The sequence below is a fragment of the Chelonia mydas genome, chromosome 7 (assembly GCF_015237465.2).
Source record: "Chelonia mydas isolate rCheMyd1 chromosome 7, rCheMyd1.pri.v2, whole genome shotgun sequence".
Lineage (NCBI taxonomy): Eukaryota > Metazoa > Chordata > Testudines > Cheloniidae > Chelonia > Chelonia mydas.
Window position 1 is genome coordinate 25,283,832 of NC_057853.1, and position 27,310 is coordinate 25,311,141.

At 40.0% G+C, this 27,310-nt stretch overlaps 1 protein-coding gene across 13 annotated transcripts in view; it reads left to right on the plus strand.

Moving 5' to 3' along the window:
- Nucleotides 1-10,090: 10,090 nt before the first annotated feature.
- Nucleotides 10,091-27,310, plus strand: part of TASOR (transcription activation suppressor) — a 63,696-nt gene continuing 46,476 nt past the window's right edge. For all 13 annotated transcript variants that reach the window (XR_003565948.3, XM_027830392.3, XM_027830391.3 and 10 more), the window contains exon 1: nt 10,091-19,078. Coding sequence is in view for 12 of the 13 variants with exons in the window: in XM_027830392.3 (XP_027686193.1) it covers nt 18,709-19,078 (370 nt within the window). In the remaining variant the exon portion in view is untranslated. The remainder of the gene's footprint in view (nt 19,079-27,310) is intronic.

The following is a 27,310-nucleotide window of genomic DNA, read 5'->3' on the forward strand; positions in this document are numbered from 1 at the left end:
ACATCTCTGAACAGCATACTAACCCACAGAAACCTTCCTACCAACACTACAAAAAGAAGCATTCTGCGTGGACTCCTCCTTAAGGTCGAAATAACACCTTCTTGTCAACTGTTTGAAATGGGCCATCCTGATTATCACTACAAAAGTTTTTTTTCTCCTGCTGATAATAGCCCACCTTAATTGCTTTGTCTCGTTAGAGTTGGTATGGCAACCCCCATCTTTTCATGTTTTCTGTACGTGTGTGTATGTGTGTGTGTGTATAGCTATCTATATCTTCCTACTGTATTTTTCACTCCATGCATCTGAGTAAGTGGGTTTTAGCCCACGAAAGCTTACGCCCAAATAAATTTGTTAGTCTCTAAAGTGCCACAAGTACTCCTTGTTCTTTTTGATCTAGATCTGTTGTATCCTTTTTCTCAACACTACTTAGGGCCAGTCTACACTAACGCGCTACAGTGGTGCAGCTGCACCACCGTAGCATGTCTGGTAAAGATGCGCTATGCCAATGGGAGAGCACTCTCCCATTGGTATAATTACTCCACTTCAATGAGAAGCGGACGCTATGTCAGCAGGAGAGCATCTCCTGCCGACATAGCGCAGTGTAGACACCCCTTTAAGTCGATGTAACTTCGACTTAAGCGGTAGTGTAGACAATACCTTAGTATTTTGCTGTGCAGTTCTCACAAATGCAAAATCTGGCAGGTTGTTTTTTGCTAGTTTATATATAAAATAATTCTGATCAAAGAGAAGTAGTGAGAATATCTTTTTTTTAAATGTGTGGTAGCCTGAAATCATCTCTGCAAGTTTTTTTTGTTTGGGCTTTGCTGTGATACACATTTATAGTATTGTGTATATTTCTAGAGTTACTGAGTATGCCAGTAATAATGTTTAGTATTCCCTGTTCAAGAGGCAGGTGATAGAAAGTACACTTTAGATAGTGGCAGAAGGAGGGCTGTAGTTACTCGTTTCCTCACTCTATCTTTTCGTGCTGAGGTTTATGTGTTACTTGCCAAGCTTATTTTATTTATATTTGCAGAATTGGTCCATATAAAGAGAATGATTAGAATATAGTGAAAATATGGTATCCATAATCACTACATTTAGTCTGGAAAGTCTTTGAAATCTCTGCCATATGGCAGTCCATTTTGTATGGTGTGTGGGGGAGATTCTCAATTGGTAAAAAGTGATTCATAACAGCTGCAGAGCTGTTACCGAGACTATGTGTAGAGTTCCCAAAAACGTTGTTTTGCAACAATAAAAAAATAGAAATGTGTATTTTTTCTTCTTGGCACAGATATTTTATAAAATATATGCTGCTTTTATATAAAACCTTTACTAAAAAGATTTATATTCATATATTTATGTGGAGGTGCTGGTTGTAGTTCCATAATTAAGATTGCCTTCTAAAATGTGGCAAATTCATGTTTTTCATTAAAAATAGGTGGCCTTTTGGTGTGAAATTTTTCAGCAACAGTTTCTCTGTCTTTTGAATTTTCTATATAAGTTTAAAAATATTTTAATAGGAAGTGTTTTAAACTGGGCTCTGGCTGAGGTTTGACCATGGCAGCCCAATTTTCCTTTGTTCACTGATACCGTTAAAACACATTGCTTATGCAAAAAAAATTTAAAAAATAAAAAAAAAATGATGAAAGGGAGGATGTTGAATAGATATAGTGCAGCAAACATTTTGATTTTTTTTAAATGTAGGTTTACATTAATTTTTACTTGTCATAACCAAAAATTTATGCACCAGCAATTGCTGACAGATAAGTTGTGTGTGTAAGCACATAAAATCTTTGTCAGAAGCTACACCTCTGTCAAAATTTCTTACAGTGGAGAAGGTTTTATGCGTGGCTATTGATGGATAAAATCTATCAGCAGCTTCACTTCTACCCCCACATAGCTGTCCTGTCCTTCCCCTCTTGCTTGCCTAAACATTAAAAGATAACTAGCAACATAATACAAAAAATGATTGTGAAACAGTTAAGGCTGCTACATACAACATACCTAATATGAAAGCAGAAAACTGAAAAATTAAAATCACTTAACAGTACATACTGTATATTTGTCCCCCCACAGACACTTATCTTTTCTACAACTACCATATTTTACTCTGCTCTTCTAGGAGAACTAGTCTTCTATTATTCCCTTTACTACACCACCCCCTTCTCAACTACATTACATACCCATAACTGTTACTTTGGGAGAGAGAGCGTAGTACGGTGAAAGGGCATATGCAGAAGGGAATGTTGGGGGAGGCAGAATTAAAGGCTGTGATGTAGTTAAGAGCGTGCCTGTGAGTGGAAGATATTTACTGTTAAGTGACTAACATATTTCACACAAAAACACAGAAATGAAAACTGTGTTTATCATCTTTGTATATTAATATACACAAACAAAAATGTTATAAGAATGCAAAGGTTGAAAAGTTAAGCACTCAATAAGTTCGCAAGTGTCCCCCTTGTTTATATGTATTCTGCTACTGTCTTTATATGATCACATACTAAAATGACTATGGATTTAGGCCACTACTGAGCACTTTTGAAAATCTCATCTAAACTCTGCAGTTCTCAACCTTTTCCATACTACCATGAGAAGGTTACTCACCTTGTGCAGTAACTGAGGTTCTTCGAGATGTGTGTCCCTGTGGGTGCTCCACTTCAGGTGTCGGTGCGTCCCGGTGCTGCTAATCAGAGATTTTCAGTGGCTGGTCAGGATACGTGTGCGCAGTAGCCATCTTGCGGTGCCATTGGTGATTCAAGTGGCGTCCGTGAGTCCCGACCCCCTCAGTTCCTTCTCTACCATAGAGTCTTTATTGCAAACTCCAAAGTAGAGGGGAGAAGGATGGGTAGTGGAATGTAGGTAAGTGAATTGGTTGGTTGAGGTGGAATGAAGATGATATTTTGGGCATAAACTTAGGATGCGTTCTAAGTGTCAAAGAATATTGTGCATGGTGGGTGAGCCATGAGAGCCCCATCTCACTGACTCTTCGCGCCGATATAATGGCGACCAGGAATGCCACCTTCATAGATAAGTGAAGTAATGAGCATGTGGCTAAGGGTTCAAAAGGGACTTTTAAGGAACAGATTTAATTCCCATGCAGGCATAGGTTCTCAGATATCTATGGCACATTCCTGATGGCTCTGTGCTGCCAGATGTTATCTTGTTCTTTGGTTCTCCTATCCTTGAGGCTGTTGGGTGGATTCCAGTCTACCCTCCGGGGGCCCTCTGGTTATTTCCACTTGACACCTTCTTTGGCCGATGGACACTGGATTCTTAGGCTGGCACCTCCCTGATCATTTAGTTATTATCCACACCAAGCATCCATCCACATACATCCTCTATCTCTATTTTAATCACAATTGTTAACAAAGCGAGATGAATACAACAAAAGGGCGGAGAGTCTCTGGGTGCTGTTTCTGTTGTTACAGAGTATTGCTTTGAGTCTCTCTCTGTGTGAGTAGTTGTTGTTACAAAGAATTGCTTTGAGAACAGACTCTGTCTTAGAATGTACTAACACAATTAGCAGCTTGGAAGTTTCACACAGAGAGGGAGAGAAACAGTACCAAAAACCAAGAGACCTCTTAATTAGTAATACCCTGGAATTTAAACTGTGGGGAATCAAACTCATTTGTGATTTTAATACAGAACTTCTTTAATATGATCCAACATCACTTGGTAATCAGGTGGGCAAATACCGACCTCCCATCTACCTGTTGATGGAAGGACATTATGGCCACAAGGTGAATTCTAAGCAAACTCATAGCAAGTCCTGAGTTCTTTAGGGATAATAAATAATCTATGATTAGTGGAAGTGGTGCCCGGCCTGCAGATATTTTCTTGTTTTGGCACCATAGGAAGAATTTTTTCCATTTCTGGAGATGGGTAGTATGTGTGTTGTGCTTGCTACTGTTTATTAACACTTGTTTTACCTGTTCTGAGCAGGCTAGTTCGTCCGGGTGGAGCCATGCCTTCAGATGAAGTCTCTCCACATCCGGGTGGAGGATCTGACTATTGTCCTGAGAGAGAAGATTCCATAGCAGAGGGAGAGTGAACGGTGTGCAGATTGTGTCAGGTCATGCGTGTCAGGTAAGGGAACCAAGTCTGTTTGGGCCATGTCGGTACTACGAGTATTATTTTGGCTCTCTCGGTTTGTATTTTGTGTATCGTTCTGGAAATCAGAGGTATCGGTGGGAATGCTTATAGGAGAGGAGCGTTCCATTTGATGAGAAAAGCGTCTCCCATTGATTGTGTTCTGAGTCCTGCTCATGAGCAAAACTTTGTACATTTCTTTTTTACCGATGTCACGAACTGATCTGTGTGTGGTGATCCCCACATGTGAAATACATGTTGTGTTATTTCATTGTTCAGTTCCCATTCATACTCCTGGGAAAACTGTTTGCTTAAAGTGTCTGCCATCATGTTCACTCGGCCTGGGAGGTATGCTGCTGTAACAGAGATGTTGTGTTTTATTCACCAGTTCCATAGTTTTAGGGCCTCCATGCATAAGAAGTGGGAACGTGCCCCATCCTGACAGTTTATATAGTACACATGATGTTGTCGCGTCAGGATCCTTATCGTTTTACCTCGTATAATAGGGAGGAAATGTAGGCACGCATTGTGGACCACGTGTAATTCGAGCAGGTTTATGTGTAAGTGTGTTTCCATGGGGGACCACTTGCCTTGGGTTGTATGTTGGTTTCGGTGAACTCCCCGTCTGATAAGTGAGGCATCTGTTGTGATTTGTATGGATGGCGGATCTTGTTGAAGCGGGATGCCTGAGCACACGTTTGTTGGGTTTGTCCACCATCGTAGTGAATGTAGGACCTCTGTGGTCAGCATGAGTCTTTTGTGTAGGCTGTGCTTTTGTGGACTATACACTGAGTTCAGCCATTCTGGAAAGCAGCGCAAGTGTCGTCTGGCATGTTTTACAACAAAAGTGGTGGCCACACTGCGTCCCAGTAGTTGTTGGCAGGTTCATGCAGACACCCATGGGCTGCCATCACCAAGATGAGGGAGGTCACTGCTGTGAATGGCGGCATCGGTAGCAAAGCTTTGGCCTCTACAGAGTCCAGCTGTGCTCCTATGAAGTCCAGTTGTACTGGAGTTAGAGTAGATTTCTTTTAGTTGATTTGTAGCCCTAAGGAGTGAAACAGAGATGGTTTGTCGAGTGATGTGTCATGGTTCTGTCCTGGTATGGCCTTTTAGTAGGCAATTGTCTAAGTATGGGAATATCAATATTCCCTGTCTGCACAGATGAGCATCTAACACCACAAGGGTTTTGGTAGAGACTTGTGGAGCTGTCGACAGTCTGAATGGCAGTACTCTGTATTGAAAGTCATACTGCCATTGGAGTGCCATCTGCAGCCGAGGATGGTTGAGAAAGAACTAAGGGGGTCAGGATGTGCAGGTGCTAGTTCAATCATCAACGGCACCGCGAGACAGCTACTGCGCATGTGCTTCCCGACCAGGCACTGCTACCAAAAATATCCAGTCAGCAGTACCAGGATACACAGACACCTGAAGTGGAGCACCCACAGGGACAGCACTTGAAGAAGAACCTATGCTACAACAGCAAAAACAGGACACGTTTTTTACCCCAACGTGGAGAAACCATGGCCTCAATTACATCCGTAAAAGCAAGAATTCAATGTTGCAGTTTAAATTGCCCATATTGACTTCAATGCATAATTTCAAAAGGAAGACTTAAGGCGGTTAAACATCTATGCATGGGAATTTCAAGGCATATGGTACATTAATTAGTCTCAACTTAATTTCCTTTTTATTGGTACTGAGGCTTTCAACATTAAGGAAACTCTTTGTTTCGGGTCATTTAATTTCCTGTCTGCTACAGTAGTTGTAAAGGAAGAAGAGTGGAAGTTTCAGCAAAGTATGAGACTGTTGCCACACTACTGACCTCCAAATTGTTTTTTTTTTTTCATTTAGTTTTTAATTAAATATATGCATTCTCCATGAAAATGTCTGAGACTCTGCTTTTATGATCTATCAGTTTCAACAGTCTCTGCCTGAACAGAGTGGACTTCCAGAAACAGATCTCCTTGATGTTTCTAAGTTCAAGAGCACTTCACACAAACACAATTTTGAAGATTTCTCCAATCTTATTTTGTAATGCTGAATAATGCTAGAGCAGTCATGTGGCTGAGAAGATTACTGGCTACTGGGAATAGGAAGTTTTTAAATTTTCTTCCATCTGCAGGTCCTAAGAATGAAGTACTGGTAGATGAGTCTTGTAGTCCAATGATTCTCAACCATTTTTCATTTGCAGAACCCTAAAATTTTTCTAATAGAGGTGAGGACCCCTTTGGAAATCTCAGACTGTTTGCAGATCCCCAGTGTCTGGACCACAGGTTGAAAACCATGGTTCTATGGTAATGACAACCTTTTGTGGACACCTCAGACATAGTCTGTGAACCTCCAGAGGTCCGCAGAGCACAGGTTGAGAACCTCTGATGTAATACACATTTTTAAAAAATATGTAAGAATTTTGAGTTACGGGCTTAAAATATTCATATCTCCAAATATGAAGCCTAACAGTCTGTTGCTAGTTCTGAGAACACCTGAATCTATCATTCCTGATGGAGCCCAGCTTTTTAAGTGTATTCTTTCCCTTTGGGTGGCTTATACAGATGCCAGTGAAGTTGAAGATTAGAAGAACATGGGCAGGCAATTAACAGTGGTAGTGTTGTCTTTGTTGCCTCCATCTTCTCATAAAAAATAAATGTTTAAAAAAATCCATCAAAATAGCTATTCTTGTTGCCAAGGAATACTTACACCCAATGTATTCAATGTTTTCTTCTTAAAGGGATGACAACTATGTGTGTGCAATAATTTCTGAAGTGAAAAGAAAAATAAACCTTTTGATCTACCATCTATATTTTTAGTCATATTAGGCACATGCTACTGTGCACCTTTTTATACCAGTTCTGGCTATAATATCCTTCACCATCAACCCACACAGTAGAGTGAAAGACCTAGTTGCATACCAAAGGATTCAGGGAGAGGAAATTAGGATGTAACAATATATATTTTATCATAAAGTCCAAGATATTATTGATGGATGCAGCTGTATCTATAAGGATCAAGGAATCTACCCTGGAGATTTCAGGATCTTGGATGAGGCCTTCACCCCCCTTCAAACATTAACATTTGTGTGTGGGAACTTTTGGATAAGCCAGGAGCAAGCTGAGGCATACCCCCAGTCTTAAATAGATTAAAATGACTTAGCAACTCCTGCATCTATTGTCATGGGCCACATTCTCTGCTGGAATAATTCCACTGACATCAATGAAGTTATGTCACCAGAGTATTTGAACCATAGTCTATCAGTGATGGCCTTTTTGCAACAGAGAAACATTTGACTCCACTAAGGGGACACTTCTCCAGTGTCAACATTCTGAAAATAAAAACAATATGAAAATAGCTATCCTCAATGCAAAAACAAGAACTCTCACTTGTTTCACCTTCCCTCCTCTACATCAGAAGAAATTAACTGAAGATAGGAAATCTATGAAGGAAAAATTTCCCCTGGGTCCAAAGTACTTTTTGTTTTGTTTTATTTTAAATGTACAGTTACAAGAGTCAGTGGCAGGAGTGGAATCAGAGTACTCTTTAAAAACAACCCAAATACCCCGAAGGGGAAGATTTAATGAAATGTAGTTGTAGACTCATCGTCTGCTTGGAAAAAAAAAACTATACGATAATGGAAGTGACAGTTACATTTCCCCAGCAGGTAAACACTGCATCTGGGTTTATGTCTTCACTGGAGAGTTAGCCCAGACTCTTATTCTGGTGTTGCTCCATACCCCACTTCTATCCAAACACAAAATCTTCTCACCTGAGATAAGGGGGACTTTCAATGTGGGCTAACTGGCATGACTGGGTTAGAGCCTAGTTCCGCTTTCACTTGGGCTGGTAATCCACCCATTTTGCAGTGAGGATTCAGACTCATAGTCCTCCAATGTCTTTCCACAATTCCCAGTGGGTTCCCAGAAGGACAGACACGTTTTCCCACAATTGAGTGTGAAAGAGTCAGAGTCGCTCAAATATTGCAACACAAAAGAATCATGGGATATGCCCCCAGAAGTCCTAGCAACATACATGGGTGAGTACAGCTCCAGTGAGGACACAGTAACTTGGGTAGGGCTATTCAAGTAATTTTTCACACCTCGGCTAGGGTAACCCACGTGTGCTCAGACCTGGGTGTCAATCACAACCTAACTCTGCAGTGAACATTTCGCAGGTGGGTTCTTACAACTACAATACCCACCTGCTGAAGTGAAGAAACAGATTGACAGAGCCAGAAGAGTACCCAGAAGTTACCTACTACAGGACAGGCCCAACAAAGAAAATAACAGAACGCCACTCGCCATCATCTTCAGCCCCCAACTAAAACCTCTCCAACGCATCATCAAGGATCTACAACCTATCCTGAAGGATGACCCACAGATCTTGGGAGACAGGCCAGTCCTTGCTTACAGACAGTCCCCCAACCTGAAGCAAATACTCACCAGCCACCACACGCCACACAACAAAAACACTAACCCAGGAACCTATCCTTGCAACAAAGCCCGTTGCCAACTGTGTCCACATATCTATTCAGGGGACACCATCATAGGGCCTAATCACATCAGCCACACTATCAAAGGCTCGTTCACCTGCACATCCACCAATGTGATATATGCCATCATGTGCCAGCAATGCCCCTCTGCCATGTACATTGGCCAACCTGGACAGTCTCTACGTAAAAGAATAAATGGACACAAATCAGACGTCAAGAATTATAACATTCAAAAACCAGTCGGAGAACACTTCAATCTCTTTGGTCACTCGATTACAGACCTAAAAGTGGCAATTCTTCAACAAAAAACCTTCAAAAACAGACTCCAACGAGAGACTGCTGAATTGGAATTAATTTGAAAACTGGATACAATTACCTTAGGCTTGAATAAAGACTGGGAGTGGATGTGTCATTACACAAAGTAAAACTATTTCCCCATGTTTTTTCCTCCCCCCCCCCCCCCCACTGTTCCTCACATGTTCTTGTGAACTGCTGGAAATGGCCCACCTTGATTACCACTACAAAAGGTCCCCCCCCCCCCCCCCCCCCCCCGCTGGTAATAGCTCACCTTACCTGATCACTCTTGTTACAGAGTGTATGGTAACACCCATTGTTTCATGATCTCTGTGTATATAAAATCTCCCCACTGTATTTTCCACTGCATGCATCTGATGAAGTGAGCTGTACCTCACGAAAGCTTATGCTCAAATAAATTTGTTAGTCTCTAAGATGTCACAGGTACCCCTTTTCTTTTTGCGGATACAGACTAACACGGCTGCTACTCTGAAACCTTTCAAACCTGAGTAGCTCTAGACAGCGTCACACCATATCGCTTAGCTAGAGCTGGGTGGATTATTCTCAGGGGACAACTGAATGAACATAAGTCATTTTTCTGTTTGTTCATATATCCGTAAGCACTCTGATTTTTACAGAGTTACTTATTTGATTCAAGGTTTGTGCAACCATATTTATCCAACTGATTGCTGGTCAACTATTTTCTGTACATATTGCTTTCACAATTGATACTTCTATTTTTGTTGCGCGATCACTTAAGTTGTATGGTATTGTTTTTTCTCCGTGACTGTATGGCTCCCAAACATACAAAAGGCTTTTCAATGGCTGTGCAAATGCTCTCAAAATGAATGCTCTTCTGAATAAATATTCTCCAACTTTAAGTCCAATAGCCCAATAACTGTATCCACTGGTCAAGCATCAAAACTTTCTTTGGACCTGAGCCGTGGAAAAAATACTTTTGTTTGCAGTAATGAGCAGAGCATTCTTTTCAGACAGACATGCATTCATTAACTTATGGTTGGAGCTATATCTACATTTGGCATCTGTAGTGATATCTATGAACCATGAAATACATACCCAGTAGAGTGCCAGACCAGCCAGAATGGCAACCTAAAGCTAAAGCTGCCATGTGCATCTGTGGATGTCCTCTTCTGTAGGCAACAGCATTTCACAACAAAGTTTCTCTTTTTAATTCATTCTATTTTATTTTATTAATTGATTCAATTATTGGCCCCATTCCTTAGGCGCAACTAAGATTTACTGGACACAGCATGTTCTTATAGAAACCCACAATCGACAAAACATCACTGGCATTAACATCCTACACAGCCTATTTCAAAATGTATGGAAATTTCCAGACAAGACTTAGTTAGGATGGAATTAAGGTTTTTCCCAGGAAATAAACTATTACATACTGGCCAGGTCTTTCTTACCTTATGACATCTGTTGAGATAACAACTCAGGCTAATTCAGTTGTTTTGAAAATGCAAACAGATTTGACTATTAGATTTCCTTTTAATTATTAACATATCGGAATGGTTGTTACTGACCTTAAAAAACTAGGGTAAAGGTAGCAATGCTCTATTTAGCTCTGTTTTAGGATTTCATATAGTGCCTACCACCAGGGCATTTCTTCTGCATTCAACGTTTATATCAGAACATTTGATGAAACTGTGACATGATATGGGCTCTAGTGCCATCATTCTGCCAGTGATACACAGCTCTACATGTTTTTCTCAGCAGACACAACCAGCTCTGTAACTGAGAAGTTGTAGAAGAGATGGTAAAAGTAAAAATCTATATAAAAAAAAAAGCATTAGCAATAGAATCAAGACATTGAGGAGTTTTTTCTAGACAAAGTTTCAACCATATTTTTATCCACTTTATTTGTAATTTCGTTTGAAAAATATAACTGGTAATATACCAATGTTCAGAAAGTATCAAGAAAAGAAATTATAGAAATGTTTACTTGAGCAGCATTTTTGTCTCATCAACCAAACCATTATAGGATCTCTCTTATCTTTACCTCCTTCCTGGCTGCACATTACTTCCTGGTCTCAATTGAAATGCCAGAATCTTTTCCCTACCCTCTGGAAAGTAACAGTATCTGTACCTGTACATCAATTTCTCAGATGTAGGTTTCTCACTCCCGCAACTGAACTCAAATCCTTCAATTCCCTCTTCTGAATTTCCTCCAAATTATCTATATAAAATATAATGAATGTTGAAAGGTACTATGCATTTTGGATCCATATGACTGAGGAAACAATGACACATTAGACAGATGCCAAACATTACAGTGGTTCGACAAAAAACATCCATATCAGCATTTTTTCCAACCTCAGATTCTGACAGAGATTCATCACCAAGGCACACATACACATCTTCAGTCCCATAATCCATATGGTCTTTTCTTTCTTCCACCATTCAAGACTGATGCAGGAACTACTGATAAGTAAGGGCTTATCTACATGGAGACACTCAGGAAAGTTAAGGTGAATCAATGAAATGTGTGAAGTTAATGCGCATAAATTAAAGCCCACTAAACCACAGTGTGGATGCTCTCATTCAAGAGTAAACATCCTCAGAGGAGGATTAAGCTACAACAAACTAAGGACTGAATTAGACACGCAGGTCTAATGTTCTATTACTTATGTGCCTTAACTTGCCTGAGCGTCCCTGTCTAGACATGGCCAAAGAGCTAGTAATTATCAAGAAGAGAACAAAGTACAATGCAACATAACTTTGCAATCAGACAGAAGTACATACATTTGTGTTGGAGAGGGAGAAGTGGACTTACACACTTGAAATCTTCACTTTAATTAAAAAGATAAATAAACATAATTACTAATATGTAAACTAACACATTTCAAAGAGTTGGTTTTTAAATGCCGGCTGTACATGAAAGTTCCAGGAGGACTTTAACATAGATCCAATAAACTGACTAGAACATTCAGATTTGATTATATTATCCTGCTGCTAAATTAACCCTTAGTTTCAAATGTGTATCAATGCTGACTTTACAAGTTTGAAAAACTCCCATTTCTTTCTTGCTTTCAGAAGAAAAGGTGCATTGTATTTCAAACAATTTCATCATCCACCTGTACTTCCCACTAAAAAGTATAAGTAAAATGGCATCTCTGACAGATACCATTCATTATAAAAATACTCAAACATAACAAGCATTTCCAAAACTGTTCCAAAAATTAATTATATATTTCTTATTTGGTAAGCAAATAGCTAAACTAGCTAAATCACCAGTTTTTCTTAAAGCTCAGCCTAGAATAGAAACATCTGAGAAAGTGAGATAACAATTCTAAATCTGACTAATATTCTTCATTGCTCAGAAATAATTTACAGACTACATCATAATGGGAGAAGGCCAAATGGATCTTTCCATTGTATTCCAAAATCTTTCCTGATGATTAATGTTTGATGCATCTTACAAGAACACAAAGAAAAAAGTGCTTGTTCAATTATCATTCATTAGAATGATTACTAAAGATCCCCCAATGATATTTCCATACATACAAAAAGCTAAACAAAATTACTGTATACCAATTTTCCTGCTTATCATTAGTTAGCTCAAGAGTGGCTTTGTGTGTGCATACCCCACACTGCAGCTTCTCCCTAAGAAAGCATGAAGAGGCCTCAATAAAAAATGCATTTTACCCTACACAGCAAGGGTGTTATAATTGCCAAAGTCAAGACTTACCATGGAATAGCCAACAAACATTAATAAGCATATTAAAATTTTTTAGTCCACACATTCATTTTTTCAGACATAACACACTGAAATATCAATCATCAGCATTACATTCAAAGCTTTGATTTTCCTTGGAAGCCAATTCACCTCCATGAGCACAAAGAGTAGACTTTTTCTCCTTTTCTATCGTTTGTAATTTTACAGAAAAGAATCCAGATTTAATGATGACCTTGTTGATTAAAAAAAACTTTATTTCTATTAGCACTTTCCAATATACCTGAATTGCTAGGATTAAGACTGGAAATAGTTGCCATATCAGATTTTATTTTCTTTGTAGACAACAACATCCACTTCTACACTACCAAGTTTGGTTGACACAAGTTACACTGCATACATCTACTGAAGTTTGTATATTAGTCAGTATTTGAACACTTGGCTGCTTGCATCAGTGCTGTGTGTACTAACCAGGACTGCTTCTTCCATCGTAACGTCAATGTAAAGAGGAGTGCATCCCAGGGAGGTAAGCCTGCCCTGCCATCCAGTGCAATGTTTTTTGAGACATTTCCACAGAACTTTGTGGGATTATAACAAATCACGCAGGGAGTTCTGGAAGCTAGGGGTCAAGTTCCTACTATGCCACTCTCAACCTCCCATACTACTTTTCACAACCCATAATTTTTACGTCTTTTTCAAAATTATCATAGTCCTGTGTAGCACTTCTTGGCACACATCTTCATTCTAACAGAAGCATGGAGCTGCAGAGCTCAGCACAATCGTGTCCTACTGCAATGGAAGAAACAAGGCTGCAATCACTAAAAATTTTTGGGAGAGGATTGCAGTGTAGCTTTCAAGTTTCGTTGAGCTCTCTCAAGACAATGAGATACATCTCTATTCTGATAAACAGAGTACTCCCCATCATCTAGCCCAATGAGCCAGATGTCAATCCTAACTCTGTTTGATCTACCTCTACTTGAGCACAAGACACGGATGTGACGTGGGCTGCATAACTGGACTGTGTAACCAGACCGTATGAATGAATTCCCTAACCTTTTGTTTTCTAATATTATACCAGTACAGCAATGAAAAGTTGATCCTTGTGCCTTAATCTGTTAATGGGCTGAAGCCATTTTTCAATGGAGAACAAAGACCATGAGGTGGGATAAGGGAGATGAGGTATGAGGGAAAGGAAAAGGAAAAAAAATGGCAAGGAATAATGCATATACGCAGTTACCCAAGCTCTCTTCCCTTTCATCGGTGACCCACCTGGCTAGACTGCTGCAGAGTTTCAAACAGTGCCTAGTTCATGGCATAGTTTTAGTGCCCTGCTGTCTCTCTCCCGCTCCTGCTTCCTCCTCATGGTTCATGGCAGGGATCTCCATCTCAGACTTCTCTGAGGTGTCCACAGTTGACTGCAGGGTTCAGGCTGGGTCACTGCCAAATGTGGCATGCAATCTGTTGTAAAAGTGGCAGGTCTGTGGGCAGCACAAAATGTGTTTTTTGCCCTCCTTGCTTGTAATATGCCTGGGGTAGTTCCTTCACTTTCATGCGACACTGCTGCTGATCTCTGTCATGCCCCTTTGCCAGCATTCCTTGTGCAGTCAGCCCATAGATGTCCATGTTTCTATGGGTGGTCCAGAGCCGTGCTTGCATAGTCTTCTTTCTACAGGCCAAGGAGATCCAATACTTCTTCCCTACCTCAGGCAGGAGCGCATCTAGTAGCTTTCTCTGTGTGTGGAGCTGGCATGGTCAGTTGGCTACACACAAAAAAGGTGTGCTAAGTGTGCTCACCAAGGTGGGCAATCAGGAAAAGGAATTTCAAAAACGTGGAGGGGTTTAAAAGGTGTTGGGGGGATTCCAATCTCTGTGACCCTTGGGCTGGGGAATTCAAAACTGTGACCAGAACAGTCACTGTTACAAGGACAGAGGCATTGTTGGACAGGTGCTGGAGCACTGTTAAGGTTGGCACAATTAATGCAGTGTCCATATTTGCACTGCACTGACCTCAGTAGTTTGGCTATGGCTCTGTGCCACTCAGGGAGGTGCTGTTACTGTATCACTGTAACAGACCACTTAAGTCGGCAGAAGACAAATATAAGTGTAGACACATGCATAACTAAGTCAACACAAGTGGACTTATGTCAACCTAACTTTGTAGTGTAGCTCTAACCATCCATTTTTACAATTGCTTAAAAATTTTTTATCTCTATAGTCAGACAAAATATCAATTATAGATATCCCCACACTCCATGCTGCAGCACCTCATTCCTTTGATTCCCTGGTTAGCACATTTCCATGCAAACCAGTTTCTCTTCTGTGTTTATTTAGCCTCAGTAGCACCAAATAATTCTTCCAAACACCAGTACTCCCTGGTACCTAGATGATATGGATTTTCTTGCCTTGACCAATTTGTCTTTGTACTCTTTGTCATATATGATGTTTTGTTCATTAAGAGTTTCTGTATGAGACATTTTAGAGACTTTTTTTTACTGTCTCTCTAACTATTCTACACATGGTGTATTTTGCTTAGTCACAGAGGCATGAAATCATTAATCTTTGCAACAACATTTCCAAACTACTACTTCTAAAAATTCCATGGCATAGACTGAAGATGCTCAGATTTTCTATGGAGCAATTCTAAAACTTCTTCGCAATCCTACGACCAACACTATTGAAGGAACAACCTGACATCTGTTTGTTTTTTTTAAAATATTGAGTCATCTTACAGTATTTTTACATTCTTGCATCTTTTATCTTCTCTAGTTTATAACAGGAAACAAATGCTTAAAATATTTTTAAAGGGGGAAAGAAGAGTTGTTAGCAACAATTTTGTTATAGCAAAAAAAAATTATCCAACAACTAGCTTAGTTTTGCCATAAACCTAAATTTTAAAACAGTTAGGTTTAATCTGAACTTTTTTCTAGACCCAGCTGAAAGAATTTTAACAATGGGTTGGAGTATTTCCTGAAGTTATATACATTAGAGGTACACAGAAATGGATGACCTTATTTCCTACTCTCCATTTGATTTTTTTTTTTTTTTTTTTTTTAAATAGTGGTTGGTTACTCACAATTTGTAGTTTTTCTTGATAAACCTCACTTGAAATTTCTAGTACAAGTCATGGAGCAAAGGTACCAATAATCACTTCAATATCGTTCTTGTAAAAATAATTCCCTTTAGCTCTGATCACACACGCTTAACTGTACATACTTGTGAATAGTTCCATTGACTTCAAAATACATAAAGTTAACTAACTGTGCAAGTCTTTGCATGATTAGGTGCTTCCTGTGCAGTTTCCAATTCCACAACAGAGCATGAGGAGGCACAACCAACCACATTTGTGAACTGCTAATTCTAAACTTCCTCGCTTAAAAACACTAGTAGCAGACCATAGAAAATGGGCTATTCCTCTCTGCTGTGGCTGCATAAAATTTTCTGACATCTTTTTCTCTGAAGGCTCGATGTCAAACTGTTCAGAAGAAGAGACATACAACAAAAATAAATGTACTTACCCCACATTCTCCACTTAAGCAGCTAACACAGCTGAAGAAATTTTATGTAGAACAAACAAAAGTGAAGCAGCAGCAAAGAACTCAAACCATGCTACGATGCTGATAGCTCCTCAGATCACAAATGTTATCCAGGAAATAATTTTGTCCCACTTTTTAAACTATTTAATGGATTCAGGCAAAGAAATATCTTCAGTCTCCTACAGCATATTTCTTTCATGTCTAAAGCTGTTAACCATAGCCAGAGTTGCTTTTTTAGAACTATTCCTGGAGCAAGGACATACATTCTGAAGAGAGGGCAGGTTCTGAAAATGCCACACAGCGTACCTTTCAACTTTCCAAGGCACAAATATGGGACCCAATATGAAGGAGACAGAAAATTATTCATGCAGAAAATTTAAAATGATTATTCTATTTCTATTCAAGATCTTACACTGCCTTCTGTATTACAGTACCTATGCACCTTACAAAAGTGCATTAAGTAACAAATATCTACCATGTATGGTTCTTTCTTTCTTTCTCTCATCTTCTTCCCAGAAGGAAAAATTATGAGCTATTTTGCTTTTAACCATTTGTACCAGTATACTGTGCTGTGTGTTTATATTAAAAAGTAAGACCAAAGTGGGTTTTGCACTTGGATCAGAAGACAGTAAGTTTAATGGGAGTAGGGGACTTAGATTCTGAGTTTATTCCTGACTTAGGCAGGCATGTGAGAAAGCTGTCTCCTGCATAAACAAGCTCTGTTCTTGTGGTAGACAATTCCATAGTGCCAGAGGTCTGGCGCTGTTGAACATAGTCCTCGTCCTAGAACTTCAAGCGACCTTTAGGGTCACCATGTTCAATAACTTGAAAATAAGGATTGAGACCTTGAATCTGACATGATATTCTATGGGAAATAAGTATAGTGAAGAGTGGACAGGTTTGATATATTAATTGCAGACCTTGCTGCTGAGATGTGCTGCTGCATTCTGTACTTGGGAGTTTCCAGAGGGTTGATGAGGGTGTGCAGGTAGACTGCATTGCTGTTGTGTTGTCAGGAGAATACAGAAGTGTTATTACCAAGCCTAGGTCATTGTCTACCAGGAAAGTCTCAATGAACTGTAGGAGGTAGAACACATTGTTTGCAGATGCTGATGATGTAGGATTAATTCTCTTGGTGTAAATATCAATAATCTCAGTTTCATGATTAATTATTTCTGATGCAAGTTATTCAAACAGAGGTGAGCAGACCAAATTTGTGTGGAATGTAAATACTGTGCAGAAATGAGTGACATCTCTAAGTGATGCAATAGTGGACTTTAACCATTTAAGAAAACGCTCCTTAAGTGAAATATCCAGTAGTCAGCATAAAATTGGTGACAAACTCCTCACAGTAGCTCTTATTTTCAGTTTTTGTTATTAATAGTTACTGAAGAACTATAAATGTTCAGACACAAGCACATAGCTAAATGGTACACCCAAATTACCAAGCTAAACAGGAACCATACATTTCAAACCCTGACAGCATTGAATCAGTCCTTATCTTTCTGAAAAAGATAAACTGAATTCCATTCAGAGTGGGGAACTATACCTCTGCCTTTTTCTCCCATTCTGCAGAAATAAGGTTGGAAACTAGGCCCACACTTTCATCTCTGTTCCCAATCATGAAAAAGTGTGGGGATCAGACTGATACCTTCTTCTCTGTTCCTGTTTCTCTACAGAGCAGGCTACTACACCCATGTCGTCTTCTTCACTCCTACTCCTGGAAGATCAATGGCTTACGTTGCCACTTCCTTTTTTGTCCAAAATGCTAAGGAGGGCAGGAAACTGGTCCCTGGCCTTCTCCTCTGGTTCTGGTGATGTAACATAACCAATGGTGAGGTTGCAATGATGCCTCCTTCTCTCGTCCCATTCAGGCCATTACCAAAGGCCGAGTGGTACCTTAACGGATCAAGCATCCTTGGAGGAGCTGCAGGACAGGCAGCAGCTGGTCCTACAGATTCCAACCTTGCAGCACAGGATCAAGAGCTGGTACAAAGGCTTGCTGACATTACGTGGTACAAACACTCCCTCTCACAACATGGGTGTGAGCCATGGTGAGTGCTTCAACTGCCTGGTCAGTGCAACAAGGGTGAATGGTGCCATGCCACCCTTTTGTGGCTGCTGCGCTGCCTGACAAAAAAAATCAACAAGATCAGTATGAACTCTCCCTTATCTTGCTGCCACGGCTCAATAGGGATGGGAACCAGCCACCACAAGGAATTTAGGAGTGGGAAGGATGCATCTGAGGCAAAGGCGCGCCAAACGAGGTGCCGTGCCATTTTTTCCGGCTTGAGACGTTCTCACCTTACTGCGCCACTTGCGCGGCACCCACCTCCTCCCATATTTATAACCTGCCCCACGCATTGATTGGCCGCCGCTGGCCGGGCGCTGGCCACGCCCCTTTCCCAGCTGCGGCGCCGCCGCCATGTTGGGGGGAGGAGAGGCGGAGTTGTTGCCATAAAGTGAGCGACCGGAGTGGTAGAGCGGAGCAGCGCGGTAGAGGCTAGGGGTGGGTGGTGCATGGAGCTTGGGAAGGGGCGGCTCCGTGGGAGAAGAGAAGAAACAGTTGTTAGCGCTCAGTTGTTTCCTCGCTATAGAGTTCAATGGCGGATGCTGGGGTTACTTGCGGTGGCGAGATAGAGCCGGAGCAGCTTCAGCGGACGGAGAAGAACGACCGGGGCCTCCTTGGTGTGGAGAGCAGCGGCGCAGCAGCAGCTGAGGACAACACACAAAATGGCGGCCGCTCTGATAGTACCGCTGAGGAGGCGCTGCTGGTGGCTGCTACAGAAGAGAAACCCCCCCCAAATCTCAGCAGTAGCCAGCGGAAGAGCAGTGTCTCCACGGCACATGAACAGCAGCAGCTACAACAACCCAGCGACGTGTTGGGGGGTCCTCCCCCTCTCCCCAAGCCCCCTGAAGATCTGCCTATTAGGAGGAATTTTCAGATCCCCAGGAAGAGCAGAGAAAAGAAAGGTTGTTCCCTTCTTCCCCCCCTTCTTCTCCCCCTCACCCCCCTCTTCATCTTATTCATTAGGGAGGCTCTTTATACACTTCTCACAGCTGCATGCAAAATCCTGCGGGTGTGGAGGAGGCTGTGGCATGGCTCCGATTAGAGAGGCTTCTGGGGATGAGATTTTAGTGTTAGAGGCATTTTAAATTCTCCTCTTTGTGTAAGGAAAAAAAAGTCGGAGCTTGAATTTGAGATGGTGGCTTAAAAATGAAAAAGGCTGGATTTGATCAGGGTGGGCTTGGAAACGGTTTATCGCAGCCCCACTTCTGAGGTGCGCGCACACACACACGCAGAGAAGATGGTTCTCTGTGGGACACACACGGATATACAGAGAAGATGGTTCTTTCTCTATCTTCCCCCTTCTTTCCTCTCTGCAGGAGACAAGTACGTCTATATTTAGATTGAACTGGTAAACATTTTATGTACGTGTCTACTTCTGAGACACATGCAGAGAAGATTGCCCTTCTTTCCTTACCCATGGGAAGCTTGCGTGTGTCTCCATCTGTTTGCAGGAAAGAAGTGTGCATCCCACATTCATGTGCCCCACACTGGAACTGCTACTTGTTTGAGGCTACTATTTTTTTTTTTTTTTTTTTAATGGAGCTTTCTCTGAAAGCCAGTGCGCTCTCTCTCATTTTCTGGGAGACTCTGTTCATTTCTGCTTGCTTTTATTTTGTTAATTTTGCCAAGAAGATTTACTTACTTTGGTTCTCCTCCTCCCCACCCCTCAAAGTTTCCCCTTTCTTGCCCTTCCCCAGTAGTGGAATAAGGGCTCAATAACACAACAGTTACCATTGCAAAACATTTTCATATAGGGTTTTCATCTTTCAAAGAGACTGTTTTAACTTTTGTAAAAATTTAAACTTTCTTTAAAATTTTGTTCTGTTAGGAGGAAGTGAAGGTAGGTTTGTTTGATTATCCCATTTCTCCTTCCCATTTTGAAGATGGCAGTAATTCTCTCAGGAATACAAATGTGGATATGAAGCTAGCAGAGGCTAATGTAAAAGGAGCAGATTGACTTAAAAGTAATGGTGTCCTGTTCTCCTTGATGGTCATCTGATAGAAAAATGCCTGGATTAAAAAATGGCTCCTCTCGTTTCAGATTCCCCAAGACCAAGTGTGATTGTTTTAACCACAAAGTTATAGAACCAATCTCGGAGGCATTCAGTGCATTACATAGTTTATTTATTTTTTTTTTTTAAAGTACCTGTCTAGCACTTGGTTCCATTGTGAATTTGGATAAACCGGAAATATATAAACTAGGTCTGGAAAACACCTTCTAGGTCATCTAGTACATCACCTGTCTGTGCAGGATTATTTCCTGCAGTGTATGTTTCTGACCAGTCAAGCATTTTAAATATCTTGAGTTTAGGGCTTCTTCTGTCACTTCCTTTGGGATGGAGGGGGAGACTAGTCTGATCTAACTGGTTCCAACTGAGTTGCTAACATCAAGATTTTATTTGGCATGGTCTTATGGATTTCATCTTTTGGTGTATCAGAATTTCTTCTTTAAAATATTGTCCAAAGAGGTCTCTGTTTTTAATAATACTTGCTAGTTAAAACTTTTGGACACTTGAAACATTTCTTTCCATTCCATCATATACATATGCTAGTTGATTGTTTATGGGTGCTTGGCTGTTGCCATAACCATACCATAGTATAATGTGCCATGATATCATCACTTATCAGAAGCCATCACAAAATTAGGCCAGATCAGTAATTGGATGGAAAGCTTCCAGAGAGAACTTGGGTGTTGCAGGAAGTGTTGATGATAAATTGGGAAGTTGTGGTACTAAATCAGTACTACACCAGTGTCCCAATTTTAATGGCAGAGTGACAATGCACGGCTGGCTCTTTGGTCTTCTGGGTGAGTTCTGAAACCAAGATCACCCTGTTTTTCCACCAAGCACTTAATGGCTGATAAAGTTGACATGACTCTCCTTGGAAAGGTTGGGATGTTGCTATTGCTGCCCTGCCCAAATTCCAAACTTGGGAACACTAAGCAACATTGCCACCCCCCCCCCTTCCTCCCCCAATTCTTCTATAACTTCTAGTGGAAGTTATTCTTGATCTCTTGTCTAAAATTATGTTGTAGCATTGCTGGTGCAGAATGGCTGCTGTGTTCTACCCACGAGGTGACTGTTTTTTAGTTGTGGGAAGCTGATCCCTATAATATACGACCTATAAAAGTTCTTTGCACTCTTCCACGATGAAAGCATTATATCAGTGTAAGTCATAACTACATTTTCTCTTACATTACATTTAAAAAAGGACACTAAAACCTATTATACTTTGTGGAGGGTTTTTTTTAAATAGCTATGTGAGGCAATTTAAAAACTGTACATGGAATTTGCAAAGTCAGAAAACACAGGTAAATTCTCAGTCTACCAGCTTCTTCAGTTTCTGAAGCAGGAATAGGTGTTTCTTGAATGATGACTAGAAACAAATGAACGCATGATATCCAGGCTAGGCCTACCATCTAGAGAGTTACAGAAAATATGTTTTAACTTGAATTAAAGCAGATGGAGCTAAATGACAGATTATATAATGAGGCTCTTTCTGTTGATTCTTTATTGGACTCTAACTTCTGGGGGGAACTTTATATAAACTTTCATTAAATTTCAGGAGGCTGCTTTTTTTTTTTATTATTATTTATTTATTTATTTGCTCTCCCTTTTCCATAGGAACCATTCAGGGAGTATGACCTTAAATATATTTATAAGCAGGAAAGATTAAATTTATTTGGGCTTGAGGATTTGGTCTATTTTATGGTATCTAGTCACACACGGCACTAATTGCAATAGTACAGTTTCCTGTTTTGTTCATAAACCATGTGGCCTACTGCCATCTCATGTGACTTTTTTTTTTAAGCCATATCTTGCAAGCTGGCCCATTGCTTTGAGAGGCCTTTCACCCAATTGTGACAGGGAAGGGCAAGTGCACAAGAAATAGTGCTGGTACCAGTCTTCCTTTGGGCTCCCTATTGGACTAACTCATCCGCATTATGCCTCTGATTTCAGAAAGACAGTTAAATATATGCTTGTGTAGTCCCACTGCTGCTCCTATACTTAAAGATAGGCACATGCTTGAGTACCTTCCTGAATTGGCACTTATGTTAAGGTGCCACTCCTTCTTTCTCTGTCTAGATGCAAAATCAAGGTCTGGCTTACTTGTCATTAAAGCCTCCAGGGCACTTGTAAGTGCTGGGTTGTTGGCCAAACTGTAGCTCATGTGAGGACGTTTTTTTGCCAACCTGTATTATCTGACCTTTCATTAGATGTGTATTTTCCATTATCCTTACTAAACTTTTGGGAAGGATGGTTACATGCTGCTCACCATCGACAGTTTCCACCCTAGGGGATTAAGTGATTTCCCTGAATTTGTAAACTGCTTATGGACCTTTTAGGGTGAAAGACACTACAATAATACAAGCTCAAGGCTTATATTAACCATTGTGGTGTCCTATTTTATCAGTGCATATCTGTCTTGATGCACTAGAAAACAGTGACTTCAGGAAAATGGTACTTTTCATATCTTGGTGGCAGAAACATTTCATTTATAAAGAGCAATATCATGCTGCTATTTTTACTGATTTGATAAGAAGGAAAATGCTTTGTATTTCTGGAAACCTGAAGTGTCAGGTGAAGACAGTCAGTATTCCCCAAGAAAGCAAGATTATTTTCCTGACGTAGTTGCGAGTATCGGTCTTTTAAAAAAACAAAGGAAACCTGCAAATTTCATCTGATAATTTGAATGAATTGATATATTGCTTACTGAGAGTCATATATGGAAGTTGACTAATGGTGGTGTTTTGGCATTGAAGAAAACACATAGCTGTACAGTCTAGACAGTCAAGCACTAATATCTGATTTCAGACATTGAAGTGACATTGTCCCTCTGTTTCTGTCTCTATTTTCTTTCTTTCTAACAAAATGACTGTTATAATACTAGTCTAACTTCTGTGCAAGTGTAGTGAAATCTCTTTTGTACTTCAAACAAAATATTACAAACCATTGGGCATAGTTCCTATGGCATAAGGATGCTATAAATCAGTTAACTTCACAAAAACTGGAAAATGGCCGGTATAAACAGGTCACGTATCTCTTTGCAGGTCATTGTTAGGACCCTACCAAATTCACAGTCCATTTTGGTCAATGTCATGGTCATAGGATTTTAAAAATTGTAAATTTCATGATTTCAGATATTTAAATCTGAAATTTCATGGTGTTGTAACAGTAGGGGTCCTGACCCAAAAGCGGGTTGTGTGGGGTTGCAAAGTTATTGTGGGAGGGTGGCAATACCGCAACACCTACTTCTGCACTGCCTTCAGAGCTGAGCCCTTGGCCAGCCACTGCCATACTCTGAAGGCAATTCAGAAGTAAGGGTGGCAATACTTTGATCCCCCTACAACCCCCTTTTGGGTTGGGATCCCCCCAGTTTGAGGAAACGCTGGTCTCCCTCATGAAGCCTGTACAGTATAGGGTAAAAGTACACAAAAGACCAGATTTCATGGTCCATGGTGTGTTTTTTTTTCATGACTGTGAATTTGGTAGGGCTCTAGTAACTATACTTTCCTTCCTGAACTCCTCTAAGAGTAAGACCAGAAATAAGCTTAATGAATACCATTAAAATCTAAACCATGTGCACATATTACAGGATGTGGTGATGGTTATAAAGATCTAATACTTATGTGTTTATCTTTTAGGCATAGTAATATAGACAATGTGATCTGGAACTGCACTTCTGTAGTTACAATCAGTACTTGGTTGGAACAAAAAACTTGACATGGCATAGTCTGTATAGGAACCATACATTCAACTGGTGGTACTGGGGCTATGTGCCTCCTGAGCTGTAGTAAAATACCTTCTCTAGCTTAGGTTTGAGTCCTAAGTAATGGGTGATACGTACAGAAAAATGTTCCCTGACCTACCCCAAATGCTCCCTTCCTTTAATAAAAAACAAAACACACACAAAAAACCAAAACCAACCCCCCAAAACCCAGATTGTGTTAAAACTTGGTTGGCTGGGTTTTTGCTGGCTGAAGTTCAGGGTTGAATGACTTCCCCATCCACCGCCCCAATAAAATTAGACTTTCTTTTTTTAAACCACTAATTTCCATCTAAACAGTTCAATCTAACTACTACTTTGGCAGCTGAGGCGGTAGGGATGTAAGAGCCCTGCTGTATGCTTTGAGAAGATTGCTTTTCCATCAGGTGATATTTTCTTAAGCCTCGATAAACCAACTCTAACAGAAAATAGTCTTTTTTTTTTCTTCCTTTTTTTTTTAAAAAGATGGAAATGAAAGGCTGATCATTAAATCTTTTACAGTACCTTAAACATTAACAACAAACAATTTACATTATTTTTATTTTTTGCTGTGTTTTACATGCGAACAGGCAGAACTTGCTCTGTAATAAAACGTGGATTTTTTTAGACGGTATCCCCAAAAGACGCATCATAAAGGCTTGCCTCTTACTTGATTTGATTAAATCAAATCATATACAGAATATATGAGATACTTCATTAAACCTTTTTTTCCCTCGTGTGAAATGCATATTTCAGGCTTAAAGCACCTTCAACTCAGAACTTTTTGGGCCCAGATATTCGAAAATTAAGAGTTTGGGTGTCTAGTTTGACTTTTTAAAGGGGCCTGACTTTTCCAGCGATTGAATGTTCAACACTTTCTGAAAATCCAAGGTGCTTTAAGGGGTCTCAAATTGATATATTGTTCATGGATCTATATTTAGTTCAGAGATGGCATCAATTCTCAGCCTAACTGTAGTTCTTAATTACATAATACACTTTCACAACCTGTTCTTGAGCAATAGCTATGCATGTCTTTCTCTGCATATTAAACTTCATTCCCAAGAAATTAAAAAACCTTTGTTATTACCAGAGCTGTGGACTACATACACTCACCTCGTTCATGTGACTTGCCATATGCAAAACTGTTTGATTTCTAGTTGTCAGTAACACATTATTCATCATAGAAGAAAATGAAGATTAGGCTTTGAAGAAACTACATTTTGGAGGACTACTGATCTCCATAAAAATCATTCATCCGAGTGCCAGGTCTAAGAAAACAAATGTGCAATATCATTAATAATGTCTAAACAGAATTTTAACAGTGGGCAGGACCTCTCCACAGGCAGTAATGTGCCTTTTACAGACTTGCATTGAGGAAGTAGACAATATGCTTCTGTAATATGTGGCCACTCTTGTGTATATAATATTGCAAGTCTCGAACTGTACATAATGAGCAGCTAGGGCAGTTTTGTTTATCAAGCTTACAGGAATTCAGCAACAGCCATAGTAACATAACTGGACAACCACTTCAAACTACTTCTATTTTTACTGCAAAACACTTGAAGAAAATTTCTTTTTAGATGCTCTAAATAGAAATCCCCTCAGTGATCAAAATGCGATACAATCTATGTGAAACTGTTTCCAGCATAATTTATTGAATGGCGTGCATGTAGATACTGTATAATGCAGAATTACTGCAGTCTTAAATCAGATTTGTTACTCAAGTGACTTCTTAAAAACTTTGACACAGATTTATTTGTAGGTAATATGGAAGTTTTCCAATACTTAGATGTAACCTTTCTTAATCCTATAAGAAGAGCGCTAATATAGTAAACAACCAAGCACATGTTCTTTAGATCTGGAGAAATCAAGATGCAGCCAAGATAATCTGATTTTTAGCGCAAAAACACAAATCTGCTGCTGTAATTTATTTTCATTAATGGAGGAAAAAAACTTTTATCTTGACTTTCCTCTCTGTTCCTTTCCTGTGCTTGGTTGGGTGTCTCTCTCTCTTTCTCTCTTTCCCTGCCCCATCCCTGTGTCTTGAACTAAGATTGTGAGCTGTTTGGGTTAGAGACCATTTTATTGTTTGTCAGTATGATACCTAGTAAAATGGGGCCATGAGTTGGTGGCTGCCTTCAGACTCTACTGTAATATCTATAATGGACACTCTAGTCAAACTTTGTCATTAATAGGGTTCACATGCATAATTAAGTGTGTATGTATAACAAGTAGGTTTTGTGTTCATGCTTACCATGGCATTAAATCTTTTAAAGTACAACTGTGTGATATATATATATACAGCCGCAAGAACTAAGCCTTCTACCTCTGTTGAAAGATGACTCGTTTCAGTAACAAATTGATCTTATTTTTTAATGTCCATGTGAAATTTTGTCTCTGCAAGAAGGCGAATGTATGGCTCAGCTGCTCTTAAATAATCATGGAAGTGGCTTAATACTGCGTAAAGAAACACCTCATGCCTCCTGCGTCTAGTAATTTCTTCCTAGAAGGGTCTGATGACTGACTGGATGCCACTGGCGAGCAAATTACGTGCTCATTAGTCTTTTTCCACTCTATATCTTTAAGTCTCATTCTTACAAGATAAGTAAAACATACAGCACTTTCACTTTCCATTAAGATGGACCCAATTGAATGACCAATAAATACAGTAATAGATGCTGTCCTTTTCTTCTAATTGGCAGTAACTGACAAGCTTTTACTAGGTGTTTGGTCAAGCTCTTCTTGTGACTTGGAGCCTCTATAATGGTCCTGTAATTTTCCCACCCCTTTAAAAACCATGCACCGTGGCCTGTCTTGCGTAATCCTTGACACGCACGCAAAATCATTTATTGCTATTTTGGTAAATATTCTGTACTTTTATCCACATTTGTTTTTGTAATTCTTCTAGAATTTCTGTGCTTCCTGCGCTTTTAGAGCAGGAGGCAGGCAGTAATGGAAGGGCAAAAGCACTATTTATGTGGCAGAACTGTTACAAACTAGAACTCCTGTACCCTGTCAGGATAAATCTCTATTTCTGTACATCTTAAAAAAGCTGTGTAGGGAAAATACCTGGTACATAATGCTTAAGATGTCTTAGGAATACAGCTCCATTTCTCTGGGGCTTCTCTCTCCAAGTCAGAACTTCAGTTCTTTACTACTCCATGCTCCACAGTCCCCAGCTGGTCATTTGACCCTCATGCTGTGTAGCTAAAATGGTAGGTGGGGATGGAGATGAGGGCTGAAAGATAAAACCAAACCAAGGAGACTGCTATGCAGATTTAGGCAATAGTTTAGCAAAAAAAGTAAATTTTGAATTGGCCATCTCTGTGAATGCATAATTATGTTATACAGCAGACCCATGTTGTCTTGGGGGATTTCTTAAACTAGAG